General features: G+C 47.3%; 1 protein-coding gene across 1 annotated transcript; it reads right to left on the minus strand.

Annotated features, from left to right (window-relative positions):
• Nucleotides 1-5,064: 5,064 nt before the first annotated feature.
• Nucleotides 5,065-22,685, minus strand: LOC138773067 (proteinase-activated receptor 3-like). Its single transcript, XM_069953998.1, has 2 exons — nt 22,514-22,685; nt 5,065-6,534 (listed from the first exon to the last, which is right to left on the minus strand). The coding sequence occupies exons 1-2, from the start codon at nt 22,587-22,589 to the stop codon at nt 5,510-5,512; spliced, it is 1,101 nt and encodes a 366-aa protein (XP_069810099.1). The 5' UTR covers nt 22,590-22,685; the 3' UTR covers nt 5,065-5,509.
• Between the last annotated feature and the right edge of the window lie 553 nt (nt 22,686-23,238).

The following is a 23,238-nucleotide window of genomic DNA, read 5'->3' on the forward strand; positions in this document are numbered from 1 at the left end:
GCCCCCAATCAGTTTTAGCCCCCACCCCCTCTGTGCCCCCAATCAGATTTATGCCCTCCTCTGTGCCAGCAGTTTTAGCATCCCCCAATTAGTTGTTTTATGCACCCCCTCCCCATTAGTCTTAGGCCTTCCTCTGTGCCCCGAACAAGTTTAAGCCCCACCCCCAACCAGTTTTAGTCCCCCAATCAGATTTATGCCCTCCTCTGTGCCATTTACTTGTTTTAGGGTCCCCCTCTGTGCCCCAATCAGTTTTAGCACCCCCCCCCGTGCCCCCAATCAGTTTTAGCCCCACCCCATCTGTGCCCCCAGTTTTAGCCCCCCCTGTGCTCCCAATCAGTTTTAGCCCCACCCCCTCTGTGCCCCCAGTTTTAGCCCCCCCCCCGTGCTCCCAATCAGTTTTAGTCCCCAACTCCTCTGTGCCCCCAATCAGTTTTATCCCTCCTCGTGCCCCAAATCAGTTTTAGCCCCCACCCCCACAGATTTATGTCCTCCTCTGTGCCAGATATATGCCACTCTGCGCCCCCAATTACTTTTAGCGCTCCCCCCCCCCCCCGATGCCCCCAATCAGTTTTACTCCCCCTAATAAGATTTATGCCCTCTTCTGTGCCAGATATATTTTATTGGCCCTTTATGCCCCCTCCATAAAAAAAACCTTCAACTCACCTGTCACCTGCTCCCCGGCAGCGTTCTCGCAGCAGCGCGCATCTCCTCTCCCGACACCTACTTCATCCTCTGTGTGCTCTCCTCATTCTCCTCCTTCATCCTCTGCGCGCTCTCCTCATTCTCCTCCTTTATCCTTTGCGCGCTCTCCTCATTCTCCCCCTTCATCCTCTGCGCGCTCTCCTCATTCTCCTCCTTCATCCCCTGCGCGCTCTCCTCATTCTCCTCCTTCATTCTCTGCGCACTCTCCTCATTCTCCTCCTTCATCCTCTGCGCGCTCTCCTCATTCTCCTCCTTCATCCTCTGCGAGCTCTCCTTATTCTCCTTCTATCTTTCGGTGCGGGCAGCGTTGGACAGAGACACGGCCTACGCCAAAAGATGAAAGGAGAATGAGGAGAGCGCAGGGAGGATGGAGGAGCTGCTCAACAGGTGACAAGTGACGCACAGCATCATTACTACAGACCCCTGACCCCGCAGACCACCGCATATCACTACTACAGACCCCTGACCCCACAGACCATCATAACTACAGGTCCCTGCCCCTGCAGATCATCGCATCCATAACACATTACTACAGGTCCCTGACCTTGCTGATCGTTGCATACCATCATTACTACAGACCCCTGACCCCGCAGACCATCGCATATCACTACTACAGACCCCTGACCCTGCAGACCATCACTACTACAGACCCCTGACCCTGCAGACCATCACTACTACAGATTCCTGACCCTGCAGACCATCACATATCATTACTACAGACCCCTAACCCTGAAGATCATCACTACTACATGTCCTTGCAGATCATCGCATAACACCATTACTGTAGGTCCCTGCCCCTGCAGATCATCGCATAACACCATTACTGTAGGTCCCTGCCCCTGCAGATCATCGCATAACATTACTACAGACCCCTGCAGACCATCGCATAACACATTACTACAGACCCCTGCAGACTATCGCATAACACATTACTACAGACCCCTGCAGACTATCGCATAACACATTACTACAGACCCCTGCAGACCATCGCTCAACACATTACTAAGACCCCTGCAGACCATCGCATAACACATTACTACAGACCCCTGCAGACCATCACATAACACATTACTACAGACCCCTGCAGACCATCGCATAACACATTACTTTAGACCCCTGCAGACCATCGCTCAACACGTTACTACAGACCCCTGCAGACCATCGCATAACACATTACTACAGACCCCTGCAGACCATCACATAACACATTACTACAGACCCCTGCAGACCATCGCATAACACATCACTACAGACCCCTGCAGACCATCGCATAACACATCACTACAGACCCCTGCAGACCATTGCATAACACATCACTACAGACCCCTGACCCTGCAAAACTTCATAAAAAATGCCCCCAGAGAGTAGCTTACTATTTCCAATGCCCAGAAACTCCTCACACAGCCATTACTGTAGTCTCCTGCCTCACAGAAAGTCAAGGAAACAGACAAACCCTGCAGCAAGTGACTCCTGACTGACCCTGACCGGCTGCCTCCCGACTACTGCTAAAAAAGGCTGGGAAAACATAAGCTCCTCCCACACAAGTCACATGAGTGGGACGTCATCAAGAGTACATAGATTCACTTGGAAATTGCATCTACCATGTAACTATGAGCGCTCATTACCATCGCTTCATAGTTACAGTGCAGGGCGGGCGAGCGGGGGCCGGATGGATGGGTAAGTAAATTAATTATTCTTGTGTATAGAAAAAAATATTCTTGTGTATAGAAAAAAAGAGGAAGCGCGCATGCGCGCGAAATGGCCATCATGACCACACTGTGATATGGTATGGCTCCGACTTAGTGTGCTAATCGGATGTTTTAACCACACCATGAAATAAAGATTGAAGTTTGTACACTACAGATGGGTGAGTGCCCTTATCTTTTTTTCTATACACAAGAATATATTGCTATCCAAACGTGCATTTAAAGGAGCACCCCCTATGTGTACTGGCAATAGCCCCAAGCACGCCCGACTGCTCTCCCATACCATATAACAGGAGTAGTGCCGGTGAACCTCTCTACACACTATTTAAGTAAATTAATTACTTACCCATCCAGACTGCGCCCCCTGACGTTTGGCGCCCTAGGCCATCACCTACCCCTGCCTACTCTTTGTCCCGGCCCTGCCTCATGTCGCCCTGCTGGCGCCCCCCCCTGGCCTTGCGCCCGGAGCAGCTGCCCCTCCAGCCCCCCCTCCCATGGCCCTGCATACAGGGCAGATAAGAGACACACACACACATATATATGTCCTATGTGCAGCCTACAGCCCCGAGTACCTGACATTTACCACAGCCGAGCAGAGAGCAGAACAGGTTCATCAGGAAGCAAGAGCCTGTAGCTGTAGGTGACAGCCTGTCTTCTCCTCACCACCCTGTGTAATGCGGCTCCTAGGATGGTTCTGTGTGCGACCTCAGATCAGCAGCTGCCAGAGCAGGAGTTCGGCACTATGTAGATCTGTAGTTGTATTTGCAGAGTGCTGATCTCCCGCTCTGGCAGCTGCTGATCGGAGAATATACACAGGCTAAGGCCGGCTATGGCACTTACTGTGAAGAGCTGGGATATGCTGTCAGGCAACCCCACCTCCGTAGCAGCAAGGAGTCCCCGGAATCAAATACCGGCCTGAAATGCCAAATGGCCAGTACGGCGTGAGCAGCTCCTGCAGGTTAGCGGGACACATGGGGGCTGTCCCGGGACAGCGGGACGTCACCTGAAAATCAGGACTATCCTGCCGGATCCGGGACAGTTGGGAGGTATGGCAGAAGCGGCCCTGTATATATATCAAAAGTGCATCTAATTCATGTAATATACATTGCATACACATTACATGAGTTATATCGGTTCTACCAAATATTATGCATGAATTACTAAACATTAGTCCAGATAACTTTTCTACTCATCATTTTTATAACTTTCTTTGACAATGAAAGTTTAGGGTTAGTCTTGTAATAAAACCTACAAATGCTCCTCAATAGAAGACCCATAGATTGCACATCAAGTCACACAGAATTGTAGCTGAAGCATGTCTAATGGGGTTATTCAGCCTTCTAAAATGCATGGTCTACCTGTAAGACCATGAATATTTCATTCGCAGGGGTCCGAATCCCACCAATAAGTTGTGGATGTGTGAATGGCACAGTCTCTTCAGAGATTACCAGTGATCGTACCTCCATGGCTGTAGTTTTAGTAGCAAGGGTGCAAGGTATTGCAACTTTTTCCGATTCAAGCAAAAGGGGCAACGCAGCAATTGGTTGCACCACCATTACTAAAAGTCCAGTAATGCAGGTGCAATCACTGGTAAATCACTGTTTGCTGCTAGTGAGGGGCTGCCGCCTGAGGTCAGAAACCCCCAGAAACGGCCGTGACTGTAAGGCCCCGTTCCCACTGAGCAAAGCTAGCGGAATTCCGCGACGGAATTGTCCGCCGCGGAATGCCGTAGCCTCCCGCTCATAATGGGAGTCTATGGGAGGCGCTCGCTGCTGCTCTGTACGCGCTGAAGAATGAACATGTTCATTCTTCCGCGCGGACAGGGCAGGAGCGCGCGCCTCCCATAGAGTCCCATTATGAGCGGGAGGCTAACGGCATTCCGCGGCGGACAATTCCGTCGCGGAATTCCGCTACCTTTGCTCAGTGGGAACGGAGCCTAACACTGACAGATAAAGGAGCGCTGAGCAACCTGCACCAATCCCTGTGATGGTCAGCTGGGGGGGGTTGATCAGTTGACCATACTGCTCAGTGTGGCTCTTTAGAGGTATATGTTTCTGATAAGCCTCTTTTAAATCTCTTACAGCACATGCTCTGTGCATTTAAGCTCTTTGGGTCTTTATTTATGATTTATGATTTCCTGCGCCATGCAGAGTGGCAAAACTGCTAAACGTTTTGTGCAAGTTTTGTTTGTGCAATTTTTTTTTTGTGCAAAATGCAAGTCGGCGCAAATTCTTAAAAAAAAAAAAATGGGCTTGTGGGGAAAAAATTGCACAATTTTGCCACCATTCGTTGGTGCAGGAAACAACAGATTTGTGTTTGCCTTGTATGTCTCTAGAATCTTGCTCTAATCTTATTGTGTTCTGTCAGTTCAGTCTTGCAGCTGCCATTGTTTCTCCCAGTGTGATCATGTTGCTTCTCAGCTCAGTACTGCTCAGCCTTGGTATATGTCCTTGGGTCCTAGAGACCTCTGCCTGTTTGTGTCAGTTTTCCATATTATGGTTTTCATTGATGTCTGGTATTAAGGTCAGTGTTTAACGGTAGATCTAGGAAAAGATTTAGGGAAGCTAGATAGAGATAGATCTTGTAAGTATTTTCCATCTTCATTATTTTTATGCTATTAATTGTCCAATATTTTTTTTTTATAATTCTCATCTCATTGAGTTCCAATTTTTATTTAACAGCTTGCCTTGAAACAGGTTTTTATATACTGTATTTGACATTTACTCTTGACATTGGTTGTCACACACTTCAGTCCAAATTCGACTGTAAGTCCTGGGAGTATCTGAGCACTCTGAGGCATTGTTAGGCCCCAAGAAAGCTGAAGTCCAATTCTGGTGTCTTTTGACCTCCGCTTGCATTGTAACATTGTCTATTAACCTAGAAAAAGGTGGATAAAGAGCGGCCTTAAAACTTTGGCAGTGCTTAAGTCAGGGAGGAAAAAGCATTGGACATGTCAGTAGAAAGAAGCCTTTTTTGTACTTTTCTTCATGGCTGGCTTAAGATATAGAAAAACATTGATAAAAAGCAGAACTATTAAGAGTCTATTGTTATGTACACCATCTTCACGGTTAGGAAACAGTCAAACCTAAGTCCCTGAAGTGTTAGGCCCCAGTTTTTACCATCTCTTTATCTGATGACAATGTGAGCTTAGATCTCTTTGTGCCTTCTGATGACATACTATATCCTTTCCCCCTAATGCAAAGAGTATCTTTCACCAATGCCCAGAAGTCCTTAGAAGCATAACAGTAGATGAATGGGTCTATACAGCTGTTCAGGGACGTCAATGACAGCCCCAGCGTATACCAGAGGTACAGCTGGTTATGTTTCTCCCATTCTGTCTCCAAGTAATGAAGAACAAGTAAGACGTTACTGGGTGTAAAGCACACGATGAACGTGACCAGCACCAGCGATATAAGTCCGATCACACGTCTGTAAGATTCTTTTTTCTTTGCCAGCGTCACCAAAATCAGCACATAGCAGAATAAAATGACCACCGATGGAATGACAAAACCCCCAATAAATAGTCCAAGAAAATACTGTGTATACCACTCATATCCTGCACAGATTGCCCAGACTTCATGGCACGTAGTTTTGTTTGGTACATCAAATTCTTTTGTCTGTGGCACAAGAGTAAATCCTGATACAGTGGCTATAGCCACAAGCCAGATGGCAATGGAGCCACATGTGGAGTGTTTCGAGTTATGTAGACTTTTGGCGCAGAATGGATGAACTAGGCCGATGTAGCGATCAATACTGATGGCCATAAGAAATAACACCGAACAGTACATATTTCCATAAAGCATGGCAGTCACTATGCGACAGGCAGCTTCACCAAAAATCCAGTTGTTTTCCATGAAATGGTACGTTATCTTGAAGGGCAAAGCCAACATGAAGAACAAGTCTGCAGCGGCCATGTTTATCAATAGCACAGTAGATGGCATCTTCTTCACTTTGAAAATGAGCATCCATAAAGCGATTCCATTTGCTGGTAGACCCAAGAGAAACACCACCGTATACAATGAAGGCACAACCCGGGTACTGATGGTAGACTCCAGATGCTCGTAAATATCACAGTCTAGTAGTGAAGAGTTACAATTACGGGGTCTGTAGAGTCTGCCCTTTCCAGCTGTAGAAAAAAAAGAAGATGACATTGTCAGGGCCCTGGGGGACATAGAGATAGGTCAAGTGGGCCCTAGAGCTAGTACCCTCCATTCTGTTGCTGTCTACTTGCAGAGCAAGCCCTAACAACCATCCACAACTGGGCGACAGTCCCTGCTCTGTAGTAAGGACAAAACACAGACAGACAAAATAACAAGCAAAAGACACAGAAAAGAATGGTCAGCAACAGGGAGGGTGAGCAAGGTACAACGCATAGTCACAAAAACAGACAGAGGTCAGAACTGATTGGCAGCAATGTACAAAGTAATAAAAAGAACGGGTATTCAGGAACAGGTAAAAGGTGGGCAAACGCCAGAGACTGTAGCAAGGTAAATGGAGGACAAAGTACAGAATCAGCAAGACAGAGAATGGTACTGTAACTCAACAGTTTAAAGAACAGTATACATCTATAACAATAAAACAGCAGCCCTTATCCCCAGGAATGTACCATAAACACTAACAAACATATCAGGGCATGATAGGGATTGTAGTTGTTCAACAGCCCTAGCCTGCTATACACTAATTTACATACAAATATTTCTCAGTTGTGATTTTTTTTTGTTTCCTGACTACTACACTACAGCTGTTGGGGCATAATAGAGATTAAATATCTGCTGCATAAAAGTTAAATGTCCCACACATTACTGTTAGAAAATAAAATGAAAGAAATGTTTATATCATGAAGCTATTTTCAATAAATTTATTAAACAGTACCTCTTTAACCCCTTAACGACGGCAGGCGTACATGTAAGGCCATTTAAGGCTCTGTCCTTAAGGGGTTAAAGTAGTTGTAGTAGCCACCAACACTCTTCATAAAAACACCTATACCAATAAATTGTGTCCTTCCAAATGTTACAAAACTACAATTTTCATCATTCCTGCACAGCCAAAGATTTATCTGTCTACCTGGAGGGCCACAATTTAACACTTGCCACCCAATAGGGTAAAGATGTATTCAATTGGTATTAAACATTTCGCATTAATATTGATGCCTAAAGAATGACATTGCTTCCTTGTATTATATGGCTAAATCATACAAGTAACTCCTAGTCAATGTATAATCTGTTATAGTACAAGGAAGTTTGGTGTCCCACCACGGGTGTTACTAGTATTTTGCACCCCTCGCAAAAGTGTGTACTTCAAGTAACTGTGGTAATGAAGTAGTACCTAAGTTTTGCCACTAGATGTCGCTACTGTATGTAACTGTACTTGTATATTGCACAGCTGTAATGAATAAGGGATTATTGTTTGTTATGATCTGTGCACCAATGAGAGCCCTCTTTTCTTCTCTACCTATCTCTATGCTCCTTTCTCTTTATACTTTCTTTTCCACCACTCACAGGGGACATTACACCTCCTGTAGGAAGTCATCACATGGGGAGAGAAAGTACACACCCACACTTAAAATATACAGTATAAGAGAATCACAGCTCCAACATTTGTAAAATAAAATTATCAAAAAATCTTTATTTCTGAAGCATGTTAAAAAACACACAAGTTAAAAACAGCACGTCGACGCGTTTCAGGGTCAAGACCCATATTCATATCCCCCATGAATATGGGGCTTGACCCTGAAACACGTCGGCGTGCTGTTTTTAACTTGCTTCGGAAATAAAGATTTATTTAATACTTTTATTTTACAAATGTTGGAGCTGTGATTCTCTTATATATTTTTGGACTCTCTATCTGGGTGAACGGCCCACGTTACTATCACCTGCTCCATTACAAGAGAGTTACCATTCTACAGTGGGACACATTCACATGGTGAGCTGACCTTTTTCTACCATTTTTTCACACCCACACTTAGTCTTACCTAAGTCTTGGTGGAGAGAGGATGCAAGATATGACAGTTCCTGCTGTATTTCAGCTGGGCCCTGGCTGAACATCTCTATAAGTGCAGTACAGTATCCTAATACCTAGAGGAACTAATCCAGATAGAGCAGTTGCTAGAAGCCTACATACTCTATCTTGCAGCATAGGTGTCACCAGGAAATCTTGTCCACTCTGCTCAACTCAGGTAACAAGGTCTGGGGCTTGTGTCACCCTCATAGGACGGGTCACCTGACACTGTAGGGCAACAGATGGTACACGACAGCTAAGGTCGAAACACGGGCACAAGTAAACTTCTACTTTCAAGTCTTTAGTATTCTACTTCTTCTAAAGTTCCGACAGAGCACACTTCTACCATGGGTTGGGACTCTCAGTACAAACTCCTCTCACTACTCTAAACTCAAAGCACAAACTCCTCTCTACTGTTCTCAGCTCACTCTACTTCTCAACGCACAACCAAGTCAGTTCAGCTCTTCTATTGTATGGCTCTCAGCCCAGATTCTATTCAGTCATGTCTACAGTCTATGGTCAACTATTGTATAAAGTGTTCTCACATTAAAGAAGATTTTTTTATCGTAACAGGACTCAGTGAATATTGTTCCGGCAGCTACACATCCTTGGTTTATCTCCCCTTTCTGTGGGTGGCGGTAACGATAGTCTGCATGGTTCACAACTCCGGACCACCGTGATAAGTACCCGAGGGACCCCCTCAAAGCCCGGCAGGTCACCAGCCACAGGGGAAAGGATATAGTTAGCCTCCCTAAACTAAAAGCAGGTGTGCCTCCATACCTCTGTGCCCCACAGACACTGGTGTCATGACAGTACAACTACAGGCTAAACTATATTCCGACCAACCACCACAGTAGTGGTTTCACACATCACCATCTGGCAAGTGACCGGTCGAACACCCACGCAGGCGCACACCACAGAAGCAGTTACAGTGGTTAGTATATTGAGTTACCTAATTCATACTATAGGGATCAACAAACAGGAGGTTCTGCTCTAGCACACAACTTATTTATGAAAATTTCTTCTCAATGAAACTTTCTTCTCAAACCTTGCAAAATATCAGTGTGACAACAGGACAAGGGTAGCCGAGGTAGGCTTAGGGTACTATTTGGGATAGGATTAGCAAATATTTGTGAATTGCATACAAAATTTTTTTATTAAAACTGGCAAAGTATAGTAGCTACAATAGTAGGACTATTACAGAGTAGCGATTTTTTTCAATGTCAAAATTGGAAAATGCCAATTTTTAAAAAAAATGTCAATCAGCCAGTCAGTCATTCAATTTCCACCATGGACAGTAGTGGACTTTGGATCAGCACGCAGTGAACAATATATAGTATATATATATATATATATATATAGTATATATATATAGTATAGTATAGTATAGTACAGTATAGTGAACAACAGTCACCCAGGGTAATCCCTTGCTCCAGCCAAAAGACAGTTCTGTAAGCTAACATATGCAGCCAACTGTTTACCAAATTTGCGAAGCGAATCTGATGAATTAATGAATCGTTAGGAAGCAAGTTTAATGCCTGATTCGCCGCGAATCGCAATTATTAAGATTTGCTTTGCTTATCTCTAATAATAACCATACAGTGCTCTTCATTTGAGAATATATTTCTAGCACGGGGTGTCAGCTTTGATCCCGCTACAGATGCCATCACTGCACAGTGACACATCATTATGTCATGGGGAAATAGACAATGTGGTTCGAATAGTGATCAAAAAATCTGGCTGTAGATACACAGCTATTTTGCTATGATTATCTCCTCAAGAAGAGTTTCCTTTAAAGGACATGTTTTCCTCTACCCCTTCTGAGATCTACTTTTTCATGATAATTTGGTCTCCCTGTTCCTTGCGCCCAATGCTACTGTGTCGGTCCTAGTATCCAGATTCTTCTAGTCATGCCCTACAGTACTTCCAATATATACCTACACGCCAGGTATAAGACCCCCATTCTTCTCACCAGTGGGAGTCCTAGCGATGTCAGAGCTTTTACTTTTTATTCCTTTTATATACTTAATTTACATAGCAAATGTCCCTCCTATTATCATATCAATAATATGTGTGACATGCGGTTACAATTAGAAGGAATACCACTGGTTAATGGAGAACTTTAGGACCATCTGTGAGCCATATGAGGTGGAGATTTCATCTTTTAACAAGACGTGAGTTACACATGTTCTCACTGGGAGATCTAGAAATAAGATATACAAACAACGCACACAGAGCTAAGCATGAGGTATTAGTCATGCATAAGCCAGATAGAGTAAGCAAAGTGCTCACAGATGTCTGCAGAGAGGTTCTGGAGACTGGTTTGCTCTCTAGTATCAAACAATTGTAACATATCTTGGTGGAAGTTGAGGGCTCAGACATTGACCACCTTGTAAGGGGAAATGGCATGGCAAAAGATATTTAAACGTTTAAAGTGGTACATTTTACTCACAAGAGGCAAATGGTTTGTTGGTAGACGGGATCTTTCAGCAAGACAATGTGACATATCATGGAAGAGCATGACCAAGACCTCCTAGTACCACCCTAGCCCCCACCCCCACCCCTCATTTTCTCCAGGCTTGAACCCAACTGAGCATTTGTGGGTCCACCTTGATGGTCAAGTTTGCTTTATGGATCCTCCCCCAAACACCTTCCAGCAGCTGTGGGATGCAGTCAGTATGGCTCCACATACCTGTAACAACCTACCAAGACCTTATTGAGTCACTCATATTCCATCTAGATGCTGTCCATGCTGCACATGGTATTTATTCTGGATATGAGCTGGTGGCCATAATTATGTGACTTGTTACCCTTAGGGCCCTGTTATACTTAACGATTATTGGCTGTCCTAGACCGATTACCGGCCTTTCTGACCGATAACTGTTTCGTGTAATAACTCATGTTGAAAGGCAACGATCAGCGGACATGCTCAATGTGGGCTGATCGTTGGCTTTCAGCAGGTTCTAAAATCCTGATCATGATGACGACAGTCTGCTGCCCACTTCTATGGGCCACCCAAACAATCTAAAGATCGTCTGGGCAGCCCCTTCCTCAACTCCTTGCGGCCGCCCATCGCCCTCCCCTCCCCCCCGGTTCTCCCCACTTGCTCTGTTGGTGCATATAATAGTTCAGACAGCGAGCAGGGAATGAGGGGGAAGCTGGTGCTGACCTGCAGGAAGGATAAAAGCCTGCAATCCTGGGATACGTCCAAAATTCGGTCTTTGTTAAATCTTTACATGCAAAAATAGCAAACTCAGCGGCAGAAGTTGATGCATTTCGGTCTCTCGCCCTTAATCATAGTAAGGTGCAATGAGTAAGGTCGAGAGGCCGAAATGCGTCAGCTTCTGCCGCTGGGTTTGTTATTTTTGCATGTAAAGATTTAATAAAGACCAAATTTTGGACGTATCCCAGGATTGGCGGCTTTTACCCTATGTTTTGTTGGTGAAGCTTGCACTGCCGTGCACCGGGCGGGAGAGCTGCTGCGGGTGTGGTGAGCTAAAAAATCCTTTACTTCGACCTGATAGGCCTTTACAGCCTCCCTATTGTTCTTGCTGCCTTTTTTGTATATCAAGACACATGGCTCCACTACAGCTCCAAGTACAGACCCATTGCCAGCCCTTCTCTCTCTCAGTCCCAGAGACAACTTCCACCTAGAGATAGACCCCTCCACCTCTCTTGTTGTGTCATCCCCACAGGAAGGACATTAGTCTCAGCCACACTCAGCAGCTCAATATATCATAAAACAATGGTGGGAAACCAGTCAGTGGCACAAATGCGGCTCCTGCCCAACTATCCCAGCTCTTACATCAGCACCAGTAGCATGCCACATGGTATGCAAAGTATATTGTGTCATCTCATTTCTCCTTTTCCATTCTTCATTTCCCTATTCTACTAGCGGGGGCTCAGCTACAAAAGATCAAGAATGCAGCGATGGGACTTTCACAATGAATCAGTCTGACATAGGCATGGCTATTTTACAGCAATTTCTGAGCTGTAAAGAGCCATAATAGGGCGCTCATAAAATTCAGACCCTAGATGAGAAAAAAACAAAATATTTCAAGTTGACTTTACACTCTGGGCATATAGGTGTACCGTATATACTCTGGGTATCAGCTACTTTACTAATGTGCCCATAGATTGTAGAACTACAATAGTCCTGTACATTAAAGTACCCAATAGGGTGTACTGTATCTTTTGTGGTTCACTGAGTGTTCCCTTTCCTCTTTACTGTCACTATTAGAATATATTTACAATTGACCTCTATATATTTGAAGTGGTAGAGATATTATAGGGAACAGATGAAGGGGGAGATTTATCAAACATGGTGTAAAGTGAAACTGGCTCTGTTGCCCCTAGCAACCAATCAGATACCACTTTTCATCCCTCACAGACTCTTTGGAAAATGAAAGGTGGAATCTGATTGGTTGCTAGGGGCAACTGAGCCAGTTCCACCTTACACCATGTTTGATAAATCTCCCCCCAAATGCCTATATAAATGCATAGATTTCTTGTTTTGTATGCCAATCTAGTCTGATCATACTCAGGAAATATTTTTTTTCCTATTTAGGGCAGAATAATTCGCACCTTATGTTGTTTCCCTCAGAATTAATAGAGAAAAGTTTTCCTCACACTTCCCTCTGTTTACATCCTCTCCAATGCTTACATAGTATTTTATGTAACTATAGTACAGACAAGTATATCAGACCCCCCTGTTATATATACAGATTATATATACAGAAATTAGTACTTACTATAAACAGCTAGGGATAACACGCAGGGCCAGAACTGCTAATGGCTTCTGCTCATGCAAAACCCTGTCAGTATGTATGGTGGCATGGGTATTACGGTAATTCATGGAACCATCTCATTCTGGGGCAAGCATACTTGGCTACTAAGCATACTGTCATGCAGTCATCTTCCCATCTTTTAATGTTTAGAAGGTGGCAGCAGGTATAGTTTTTGCTGGAGTATGGTCCATGTCAGGTTGTTGTTGTGCCTAGTTTTAGGTAAGGCCTCATCCACAAGATATAGGATCAGCGTCAGATCATGGTGGGGAGGGGGCTACAACTGCTAGGACCCCTGGAATTGCCAAAATGGGGCCCCAAGTGTTTGTCATGCATGTAGGCCACTACTCCATTCACTCTATGAAACTGCTGAAGATAGCCAGGTACAATGGCTACCCAGAGTCACTATCCTGATCATAACAATGAGTTAGGGCCCCATCCTGGAGATTGTGGGATTGTGGGGGTTTACAAAAGTTGGACGCCCACAATCTGACACTTCTTCCTTATTGTATGGGTAAGGGATAAGTTACTGTAAAGAGGTTGTCCAGAAAGAGATTGAGTGGGGTCCGACCTCCTTACCCCCCACCAATATCCTTATTTGGTCCCCCCTTCTTTGTTATGAATAGAGCCAGGGGTAATGCATGTGACACACGCTCTATTCATTCCTATGTAGCTGCCGATAAGAATCGAGTAAGCCAGAAAGTGTTTACTCGGCTCTTTCCGGTGGCTCCATAGGAATGAATAGAGCTGCAGGTACGGCATATGACTGTATCCATAATAAAGAAGCCGGGGGCCCGATACGAAGATCAGCGGGGGGAGGGGGGGGATACAGAGGTCGGACCCTCCACAATCTCTTACTTGTCCCCTATCTCGTGGTTCACTTCAGCACACAAAAGGGACTCCATTTGACCACAAATCTTCCACACCAACTTAGTGACCCATCTCTGGCCATTTTGAGGTGTTATTCAAGAGAAAAGACTGCCTATTATTTCAAGTAAAGTCACTGTTGTACCATATAAACCTGATTTCTACTGCACCTCACCATGAACAAGGCTGTCCCCACCATCACCTCAGACAACAGTATTAGGGAGTTGGCACTGGAGGAATCTACAGGATCATGGATCCGTCATCATCATCAACACCTAGCTGCAGCCCCCTCTTAAACCCATTGTGGCCAAGACTTTATTTGTTCTTATTCTCTTTCACCTCATCTCCTTAAGTCTGGTTTGCTATATTAGCATTTGATTTTGGATGCTTTTCTGGTGTAGAATTTCTTGCAAAATTCTATAGAATCTTGTCATGAGATATTTCCTCTAGACCAGGCATGTCCAAACTTTTTTCGAAGAGTGCCAAATTTGATGAAGTGAACATGTGCGAGGGCCGACCATTTTACATGCTACATGCTATATGCTTTATAACACAGGCAGATAATAGCAAGCTGGATACCTGGGGGGCCGTAAAAGTTCAGAACACGGGCCGCAAATGGCCCTCCGGCTGGACTTTGGACATGCCTGCTCTAGACTCTGTATTCCTGTTGTGTCTTTGCACATTTTCTGAGCCATCCTGCAAGATAGCTAGTCCTTGCAAGACTTCCACTCCCATCCTGCAAGTCTGCCACTCCCGTCCAGCAAGACTTCCACTCCTGACCTGCAAGACTACCACTCCCGTCCTGCAAGACTACCACTCCCAGCCGTCCTGCAAATCTGCCACTCCCGTCCTGCAAGACTACCACTCCTGACCTGCAAGACTACCACTCCCGTCCTGCAAGACTACCACTCCCAGCCGTCCTGCAAAACTGCCACTCCCGTCCTGCAAGACTACCACTCCTGACCTGCAAGACTACCACTCCCGTCCTGCAAGACTGCCACTCCTGACCTGCAAGACTACCACTCCCGTCCTGCAAGACTACCACTCCCAGCCGTCCTGCAAAACTGCCACTCCCGTCCTGCAAGACTACCACTCCCGTCCGGCAAGACTACCACGCCAGGCCGTCCTGCAAGACTACCACTCCCGTCCTGCAAGTCTACCTCTCCTGTCCTGCAAGAATGCCACTCCCGTCCTGCAAGACTGCCACTCCCGTCCTGCAAGACTACCATTTAGATGAACCACTGACATCTAATGGGGAGTTGTCATTTGTTTTTTCTTCTGGCATTTGAAATAAACTTGGGATGGATTTTTTACTGACTGTAAAGTGAAGTTCAAGATTTCCTTCCATCATTGTACACTCAATACCCCATAATAAAAATGACAGAATGTTACAAATTTTTGCAAATTTTTTTAAAAAAAGAAAAACTACAATTTGTTACGGCCGCGGCGGCGTCCCGTGCTCCGGGCCGCCGCCGCGACTCCCCACTGCCCCATGCAGCAGCCGGTGTCCGTAGGCAGGGACCCGGCGCTGCTGTCACTTCGGCCCCGGGGGGCGCCTTACCTCTCCCCGCTCCGGCCCGTCGCTGTGCCGGCCGGCGCGCGCGTCCCCGCCTCCTAGGGCGCGCGCGCGCCGGCTGTCTCAGATTTAAAGGGGCAGTGCGTCCCTAATTGGTTAGTTGCACCAATCACTCCCCTATAAATCCCAGCATGCCCTGTCCCTTGTGTTGGAGCCTCTACATGCTTCCCATAGCGTTTGGCCCAGCTCCCTGTTGTTCCTGATTCCTGTCCGCTACCTGGTCCCCAGTCCTTGTTCCTGATTCCTGTCCGCTACCTGGTCCCTAGTCCTTGTTCCTGGTTCCTGCTTCCCCGTTACTCTATTGCTCCTGTCTTCAGCCTGTCTCCTGCGGTCACGTCTACAGACCTCTGCCACTACCATCTCCTGCCTACTGCTCCTGCCACGCCTCGCCTGCCATCACCAGCAACCAAGCCAGGGGTAGCGACCTGGGGGTCGCCTGCCGCAGCAAGTCCATCCCGCCTTGCGGCGGGCTCTGGTGAGAACCAGCGGCCCCTTAGACTCCGCTCCCTGGTGAGGTTAGTGCCATCGCTGGTGACGGTCCAGTGGATCCACTACTCCAGGCGTTACAGTAGGCTCCAACCATGGATCCCGGCGAGGTGCCTGATCTCCGTGACGTCGCCAGAGTGGTCGCGCAACAGGCTCAACAAATCCAGCAACAGTCGCAGCAAATCCAGCAATTGACTGCCGCCCTACAGCAGCATGCTACAGCCCAGCGCTCACCACCACCAGCAGCCACCTCGAGACTTCGACTGGCCCTCCCGACTAAATATGCTGGTGACTCCAAGTTGTGCAGGGGATTCCTGGCTCAGTGCACCATGCATATTGAACTTTTAAGTAGTCAGTTTCCCACCGAGCGCTCTAAAGTGGCTTTCATCATTAGCCTATTGGAGGGTAGAGCTCTGGCCTGGGCCACGCCGCTGTGGGACCGAGATGACCCTGTTGCTGCCAATCTCCGAACCTTCCTGGCCGAGTTTCGCTCCGTCTTTGAGGAACCTGCCCGTGCTACTTCAGCTGAGACAGCTCTCCTCAACCTCTCTCAAGGGAGCTCCTCTGTTGGTGACTATGCCATCCAGTTCCGCACCCTGGCAGCTGAATTGGACTGGAACGAGGCCGCCCTATTAGCCACCTTCAAGAAGGGCCTTTCTACTCGAGTGAAAGATGTGCTCGCTGCCCGAGACCTTCCTACCTCCTTGAACAAACTCATTCTACTGGCTACCAGAGTCGACACCAGATTTTCCGAGAGAGAGGAGGAGGTCCGACAAGAACGGCGTCTGAGCCTGCCCCGTCGCCATCCTCGGTTGGCACCGGTATTCCAAAATCCCGTTGCTCCTATGCCCCAGTCGTCTCCAGAAGTTCCTATGCAGGTGGATCGAGCTCGCTTGACGACTGAAGAAAGGGCCCGTCGACTAGAGCTGAATCTCTGCCTATACTGCGGTGGCGCTGATCACTTTCGGCAGAGATGTCCCCAACGTCCTCAGCGTCCGGGAAACGCTCGCACCTAGGTCCAGTGGGAGAGGTCTCCCTAGGTGTGAATGCCACCTCTCCAAGATTGACTATGCCAGTCTCCATCCAGACACCCTCAGGGCAAGTTCTCCAGACTACTGCCCTCATCGACTCTGGCGCTGCTGGCAGTTTCATTTCTGCTTCGTTGGTCCAAAGATGGCGGCTACCCGTGATACAGCTAGCCCAACCCCGGTCTATCTCTTCGATCACGGGCGAGATTCTTACCGAAGCTGTGCACTGCCAGACTGAACCCCTAGTCCTCCAGGTGGGCGCCTTACATCAGGAGAGGATCTCCTTCTACGTCTTGCGCCATACCTCTTCCGCCATCTTGCTGGGTCTTCCTTGGCTGCAATTACATACCCCTAAGCTGGACTGGAGAACTGGGGAGGTTCTCAGCTGGGGCCAGGACTGTCCAAATAGGTGTCTGAGACCTCCTCAACCCAAGTGCTCTACGAGGTCACCTGCTAATGCCAAGCCTTTGTCTGGTCTACCGCACGAATACCAAGACTTTATGGATGTCTTCTCGGCCAAGGAGGCAGACTCTCTACCACCTCATCGGTCCTATGATTGCTCTATAGACCTTCTTCCTGGAACTTCTCCCCCACGAGGTCGAGTATACCCTCTCTCTGTGCCCGAGACGGAAGCCATGTCCTCCTACATCCGGGAGAACTTACAGAAGGGCTTCATCCGTAAATCCACGTCTCCCGCTGGCGCTGGATTTTTCTTTGTGCAGAAGAAGGACGGTTCCCTCCGCCCATGCATAGACTACCGGGGCTTAAATAAGGTGACTGTCAAGAACCGCTATCCTCTTCCGCTAATCCCAGAACTATTCGACCGTCTCCGTGGAGCTAGGATCTTCTCCAAGTTGGATCTCAGGGGAGCGTATAACCTGATCCGTATTCGTGAAGGAGACGAATGGAAGACCGCTTTCAACACCAGAGATGGGCACTACGAATATCTGGTCATGCCATTCGGCCTATGCAACGCCCCAGCGGTCTTCCAGGAATTCGTGAATGATTTATTCCGCGATCTCCTCTATGTCTGCGTCATAGTCTATCTTGACGACATCCTGGTCTTCTCCCACGACCAGCAGACTCACGTGTCCCATGTATGACAGGTTCTACGGAGACTACGGGCCAACCGTTTGTATGCCAAGCTGGAGAACTGCGTTTTCCATCAGCGCAGCCTGCCGTTTCTTGGATACATTGTCTCCGACCAGGGCCTACAGATGGATCCTGCCAAGCTCTCAGCTGTTCTCCAGTGGCCTCGTCCTGAGGGACTTAGAGCTATCCAACGATTCCTTGGATTTGCCAACTACTATCAGCAATTCATCCCTCACTTCTCTACCCTGGTTGCACCCATAGTGGCTCTCACAAAGAAGAAGGCGGATCCTAGACGCTGGCCTCCCGAGGCCGAACATGCCTTCAATAGCCTAAAGTCTGCCTTTGCCTCCGCTCCTGCTCTAGTTCGCCCGGATATCTCCAAGCCGTTTTCTCTTGAAGTTGATGCTTCCTCTGTGGGCGCCGGAGCAGTCCTCTCGCAAAGGGACACATCAGGCAAGACCAGAACCTGCGGGTTCTTTTCTAAGACTTTTTCCCCTGCCGAGAGGAACTATACGATAGGAGATCGGGAACTCCTGGCTATTAAGCTGGCACTGGAGGAGTGGCGTCATCTCCTAGAGGGGGCTAAACATCCCGTTAACATATACACGGACCACAAGAACCTCCTCTACCTCCAATCGGCTCAACGCCTCAATCCCCGGCAGGCCAGGTGGTCCCTCTTCTTCTCTCGGTTCAACTTCACCATTCATTTCCGTCCAGCCGAGAGGAATATCAAGGCCGATGCGTTATCCCGAGCATCCGATGTTATGGGGCAAGAGGAATCTCCTCGACACATAATACCTCCTGATCGCCTAGTACCAGTTGCCACTTCTACTCTGCAGCAGTTGCCTCCCGGTAAGACTTATGTGCGCCCCGCACTCCGTAAACGCATCTTGAAATGGGGTCATTCCTCTATGGTGGCCGGGCATCCGGGAGTTCTAAAGACCGGGCAACTGATCTCCCGCCACTACTGGTGGCCTAGCCTACTCCTGGATGTCAAAGACTTTGTGGCGTCCTGTACCATCTGTGCCAGAAACAAGTCCTCTCATCAAAGACCTGCCGGCCTACTTCAGCCCTTGCCAGTCCCAGACCGCCCCTGGTGCCATATAGGCATGGACTTTGTCACAGACTTACCTCCATCTGCGGGTAACACAGTCATCTGGGTTGTCACGGACCGCTTCTCCAAGATGTCCCACTTCGTGGCTCTTCCTGGATTACCATCAGCCCCTCGCCTGGCCCAGCTGTTCTTTCAGCATATCTTCCGCCTCCATGGTCTTCCTCTTCATATAGTCTCTGACCGAGGCTCACAATTTGTCTCCAGATTCTGGCGTGCTCTCTGCTCTCAACTCCAAGTGAAGCTGGACTTCTCTTCGGCCTATCATCCCCAGACCAATGGGCAAGTGGAGAGGGTCAATCAGGTCCTTGGCAATTATCTTCGACATTTCGTCTCCGCTCGCCAGAACAACTGGTCCAGTCTGCTTCCTTGGGCAGAGTTTTCCTACAATCATCTGGACTCAAGCTCCACAGGCAAGTCACCCTTCTATGTGGTCTATGGACGTCACCCTCGTCCTCCTCTGCCTCTCTCTCCATCCTCTGAGGTCCCAGCCGTGGAGGAGTTGTTATCTGACCTGCAGTCAATCTGGGAACAGACTCGACAATCTCTGCTCAAGGCATCTGTCCGCATGAAGGACCAGGCGGATAAGAGAAGAAGACCCGCCATGAATTTTCTCCCTGGTGACAAAGTCTGGCTCTCGGCCAAATATGTCGACTCAAGATTCCCAGCTACAAGTTGGGTCCTCGATTCCTCGGTCCTTTCTCGGTGCTAAAACGCCTCAACCCTGTCACCTACAAACTCCGCCTACCCCCTACGATGCGGATTCCAAACGCCTTCCATGTCTCCCTCTTAAAGCCAGTGGTCCTCAACCGGTTCTCCGATAAGGCTTCGCTCTCTGCTCCACAAGTGGTCTCTGATGACGTTTACATTGTCAAAGACATTCTGGCTATGAAAACTGTCAGAGGGAGACGATCCTTCCTAGTGGACTGGAAAGGATTTGGTCCTGAGGAGAGGTCCTGGGAACCCGAGGCTAACATCCTGGACCAAGACCTCATCAAGAGGTTCCTACAGGCCAGAAAGAGGGGGAGGCCAAAGGGGGGGGGTACTGTTACGGCCGCGGCGGCGTCCCGTGCTCCGGGCCGCCGCCGCGACTCCCCACTGCCCCATGCAGCAGCCGGTGTCCGTAGGCAGGGACCCGGCGCTGCTGTCACTTCGGCCCCGGGGGGCGCCTTACCTCTCCACGCTCCTGTCCGTCGCTGTGCCGGCCGGCGCGCGCGTCCCCGCCTCCTAGGGCGCGCGCGCGCCGGCTGTCTCAGATTTAAAGGGGCAGTGCGTCCCTAATTGGTTAGTTGCACCAATCACTCCCCTATAAATCCCAGCATGCCCTGTCCCTTGTGTTGGAGCCTCTACATGCTTCCCATAGCGTTTGGCCCAGCTCCCTGTTGTTCCTGATTCCTGTCCGCTACCTGGTCCCCAGTCCTTGTTCCTGATTCCTGTCCGCTACCTGGTCCCCAGTCCTTGTTCCTGATTCCTGCCCGCTACCTGGTCCCTAGTCCTTGTTCCTGGTTCCTGCTTCCCCGTTACTCTATTGCTCCTGTCTTCAGCCTGTCTCCTGCGGTCACGTCGACAGACCTCTGCCACTACCATCTCCTGCCTACTGCTCCTGCCACGCCTCGCCTGCCATCACCAGCAACCAAGCCAGGGGTAGCGACCTGGGGGTCGCCTGCCGCAGCAAGTCCATCCCGCCTTGCGGCGGGCTCTGGTGAGAACCAGCGGCCCCTTAGACTCCGCTCCCTGGTGAGGTTAGTGCCATCGCTGGTGACGGTCCAGTGGATCCACTACTCCAGGCGTTACACAATTTTTGTTGGTATTACACTTGAAATTTAGCCTCCCTTTTCTGGATCATGTTTCTGAAGTTGCTACACCAAGCTATGAGGAGGAAAGAACTGCCTGTAGAGCTCAGAGGCAAGATTGTGGAGCTACAAATCTAAAAAGCTCGCAAGAGCTCAGTGGCCTCCATAATTTTTAAATGGAAAAAATTTGGAACAATCAGGAATCTTTCTCGAGCTGGGCTGTCCCACCAAACTAAGTATTCGAGGAAGAATAGCTTGCTGTGAGAGGTGAATAAGAACCCAATGGTTCCTCTGGCTGAGCTCCAAGGAGCCTTTGTGCAATTGGGAGACACTTCCAGAAGGTCATCACTGCAGCACTCTATCAATCTGGGATTTACAGAAAGAAGCTTCGTCTGTGCCCACATAAGATATATATTTTTACAATGATTTCACAGACCTATTATCTTATAAGTACTCAGTGTTGCTTACAGGGCCAAATAGTTGTATTTCCTCTTCCATATAGTGTATAGCCTTTTGTGTAAATCAGACAAATGTAGTGGCTCTTTTACCACTCGTGCAAAGGCTGCTCTGGTATGGTAGAAACATTATTGAAAAATGCTACAAAAAAAACCCACAAGTGCAAAAATAAAAGAGAGTATATGCAATGCAAGAGTGCAATATGAAAATCTCAGCTCCTCTACATCCTACCACAATGGTTTAAAGGGTTTTTCCAATTAAAATTTCTTTGTCCCCTATCCACAGGATAGGGGACAAGAAAGAGATTGTAGGGGGTATAACCTTCATGCCCCCAGCGATCTCAGCCCTTTGTTTTGAAAACAACCACGTTCTCTATGAAGCCGTCAGTGAGAGCTGAGTACAGCACCTGTGGCTGTATTTAAAATTGGGGGCCAATCTGGAGACTTTTGGGGTGGGAGGAGGGGCACGGAGGCCAGACCCCCGTGATCTCTTGTGGATATCCTGTAGATAGGGGACAAGTGAGTTTTAATCAGAGAACCCCTTTAAACATAAACAATGGTTAAAAAGCTTAAAATTATTTTTTAGAATTCTTTTTACTAAAAAAAAAAAAAAAAGGAATCTTTGATCTATCATCTATCTATCTATCTATCTATCTATCTATCTATCTATCTAATAATCATCTCTCTCTCCTTTTCTTTATCTTCCTCATGGCAGACAGTACACTGCTCATATATTATCTGTCACAATGCTCTCATCTTTAAATAAAGTCAATAACAAACTTAAGTTCAATGAACGCAAAGTGTTAAAACTAAAACTCTAAATATTTTAATACTATGTATAAATAATATGATACAGCCACTAAAATATTATCTATCTGCTTTTCCACATACACATACACAATAGTATTCAACTTACATTTAGGGCAGGCAGCCTTTAAAATGTTTAAAAGAGAAAAAAGAACCCCGATGGTATACAGAACCCGTAACGACATAGTGAAGTCCCGATGGCCGGAGCTGCTTTCTGAGCTGCTGGATGACTTGTACGTGAACTGTCTCTAGAGTACACTAACCAGAGTCTGCAGCGTGTGTTGTGAAACTACCACCCTCCACATCCTTTTCTGGCTTAGTATACTTGTGTTGTGATGTCATTTGTAGTTGTCTGTTGTATGGCTTTGATGCACATTTTTTAGTTTTTTTTTTATTTCCTCTTTCCTTTCTAGTCTAGTATGTTTAGGATGTATTTCCTATGTGGCACCCACTTCTATGCAGAGACAAACATTGTTAGGAACCTGTAAGATTGATTGTTATCCTTGATGTGAGACAATTGTAACATTATGATAGGAGACACATTTGTACATCCACATACTCTGGGGCATTCCATACAAAGCAGCATTTAACATGCAGATCATAATTGGTAGCATATGTTCTTCAAAGCAGAATGATTTATGTTTCATAATTTAAAGGGGTTTTTCAGCAAAAATGGACTGTTGAGCTATCCGCAGGATCTACACTAAAAAAAGATTAAGATAAAATATGTTTAAAAAGTATTAAAATAACCAAAGGTTATATAAATTCAGCTGCGTCATTAAGGGGTTAAAGCAGGATTTCTGTTTCTGGGCCCCTGTTGTGCAAACAACGGCC

This window comes from Dendropsophus ebraccatus, chromosome 1 (assembly GCF_027789765.1).
Source record: "Dendropsophus ebraccatus isolate aDenEbr1 chromosome 1, aDenEbr1.pat, whole genome shotgun sequence".
Taxonomy (NCBI): Eukaryota; Metazoa; Chordata; class Amphibia; order Anura; family Hylidae; genus Dendropsophus; species Dendropsophus ebraccatus.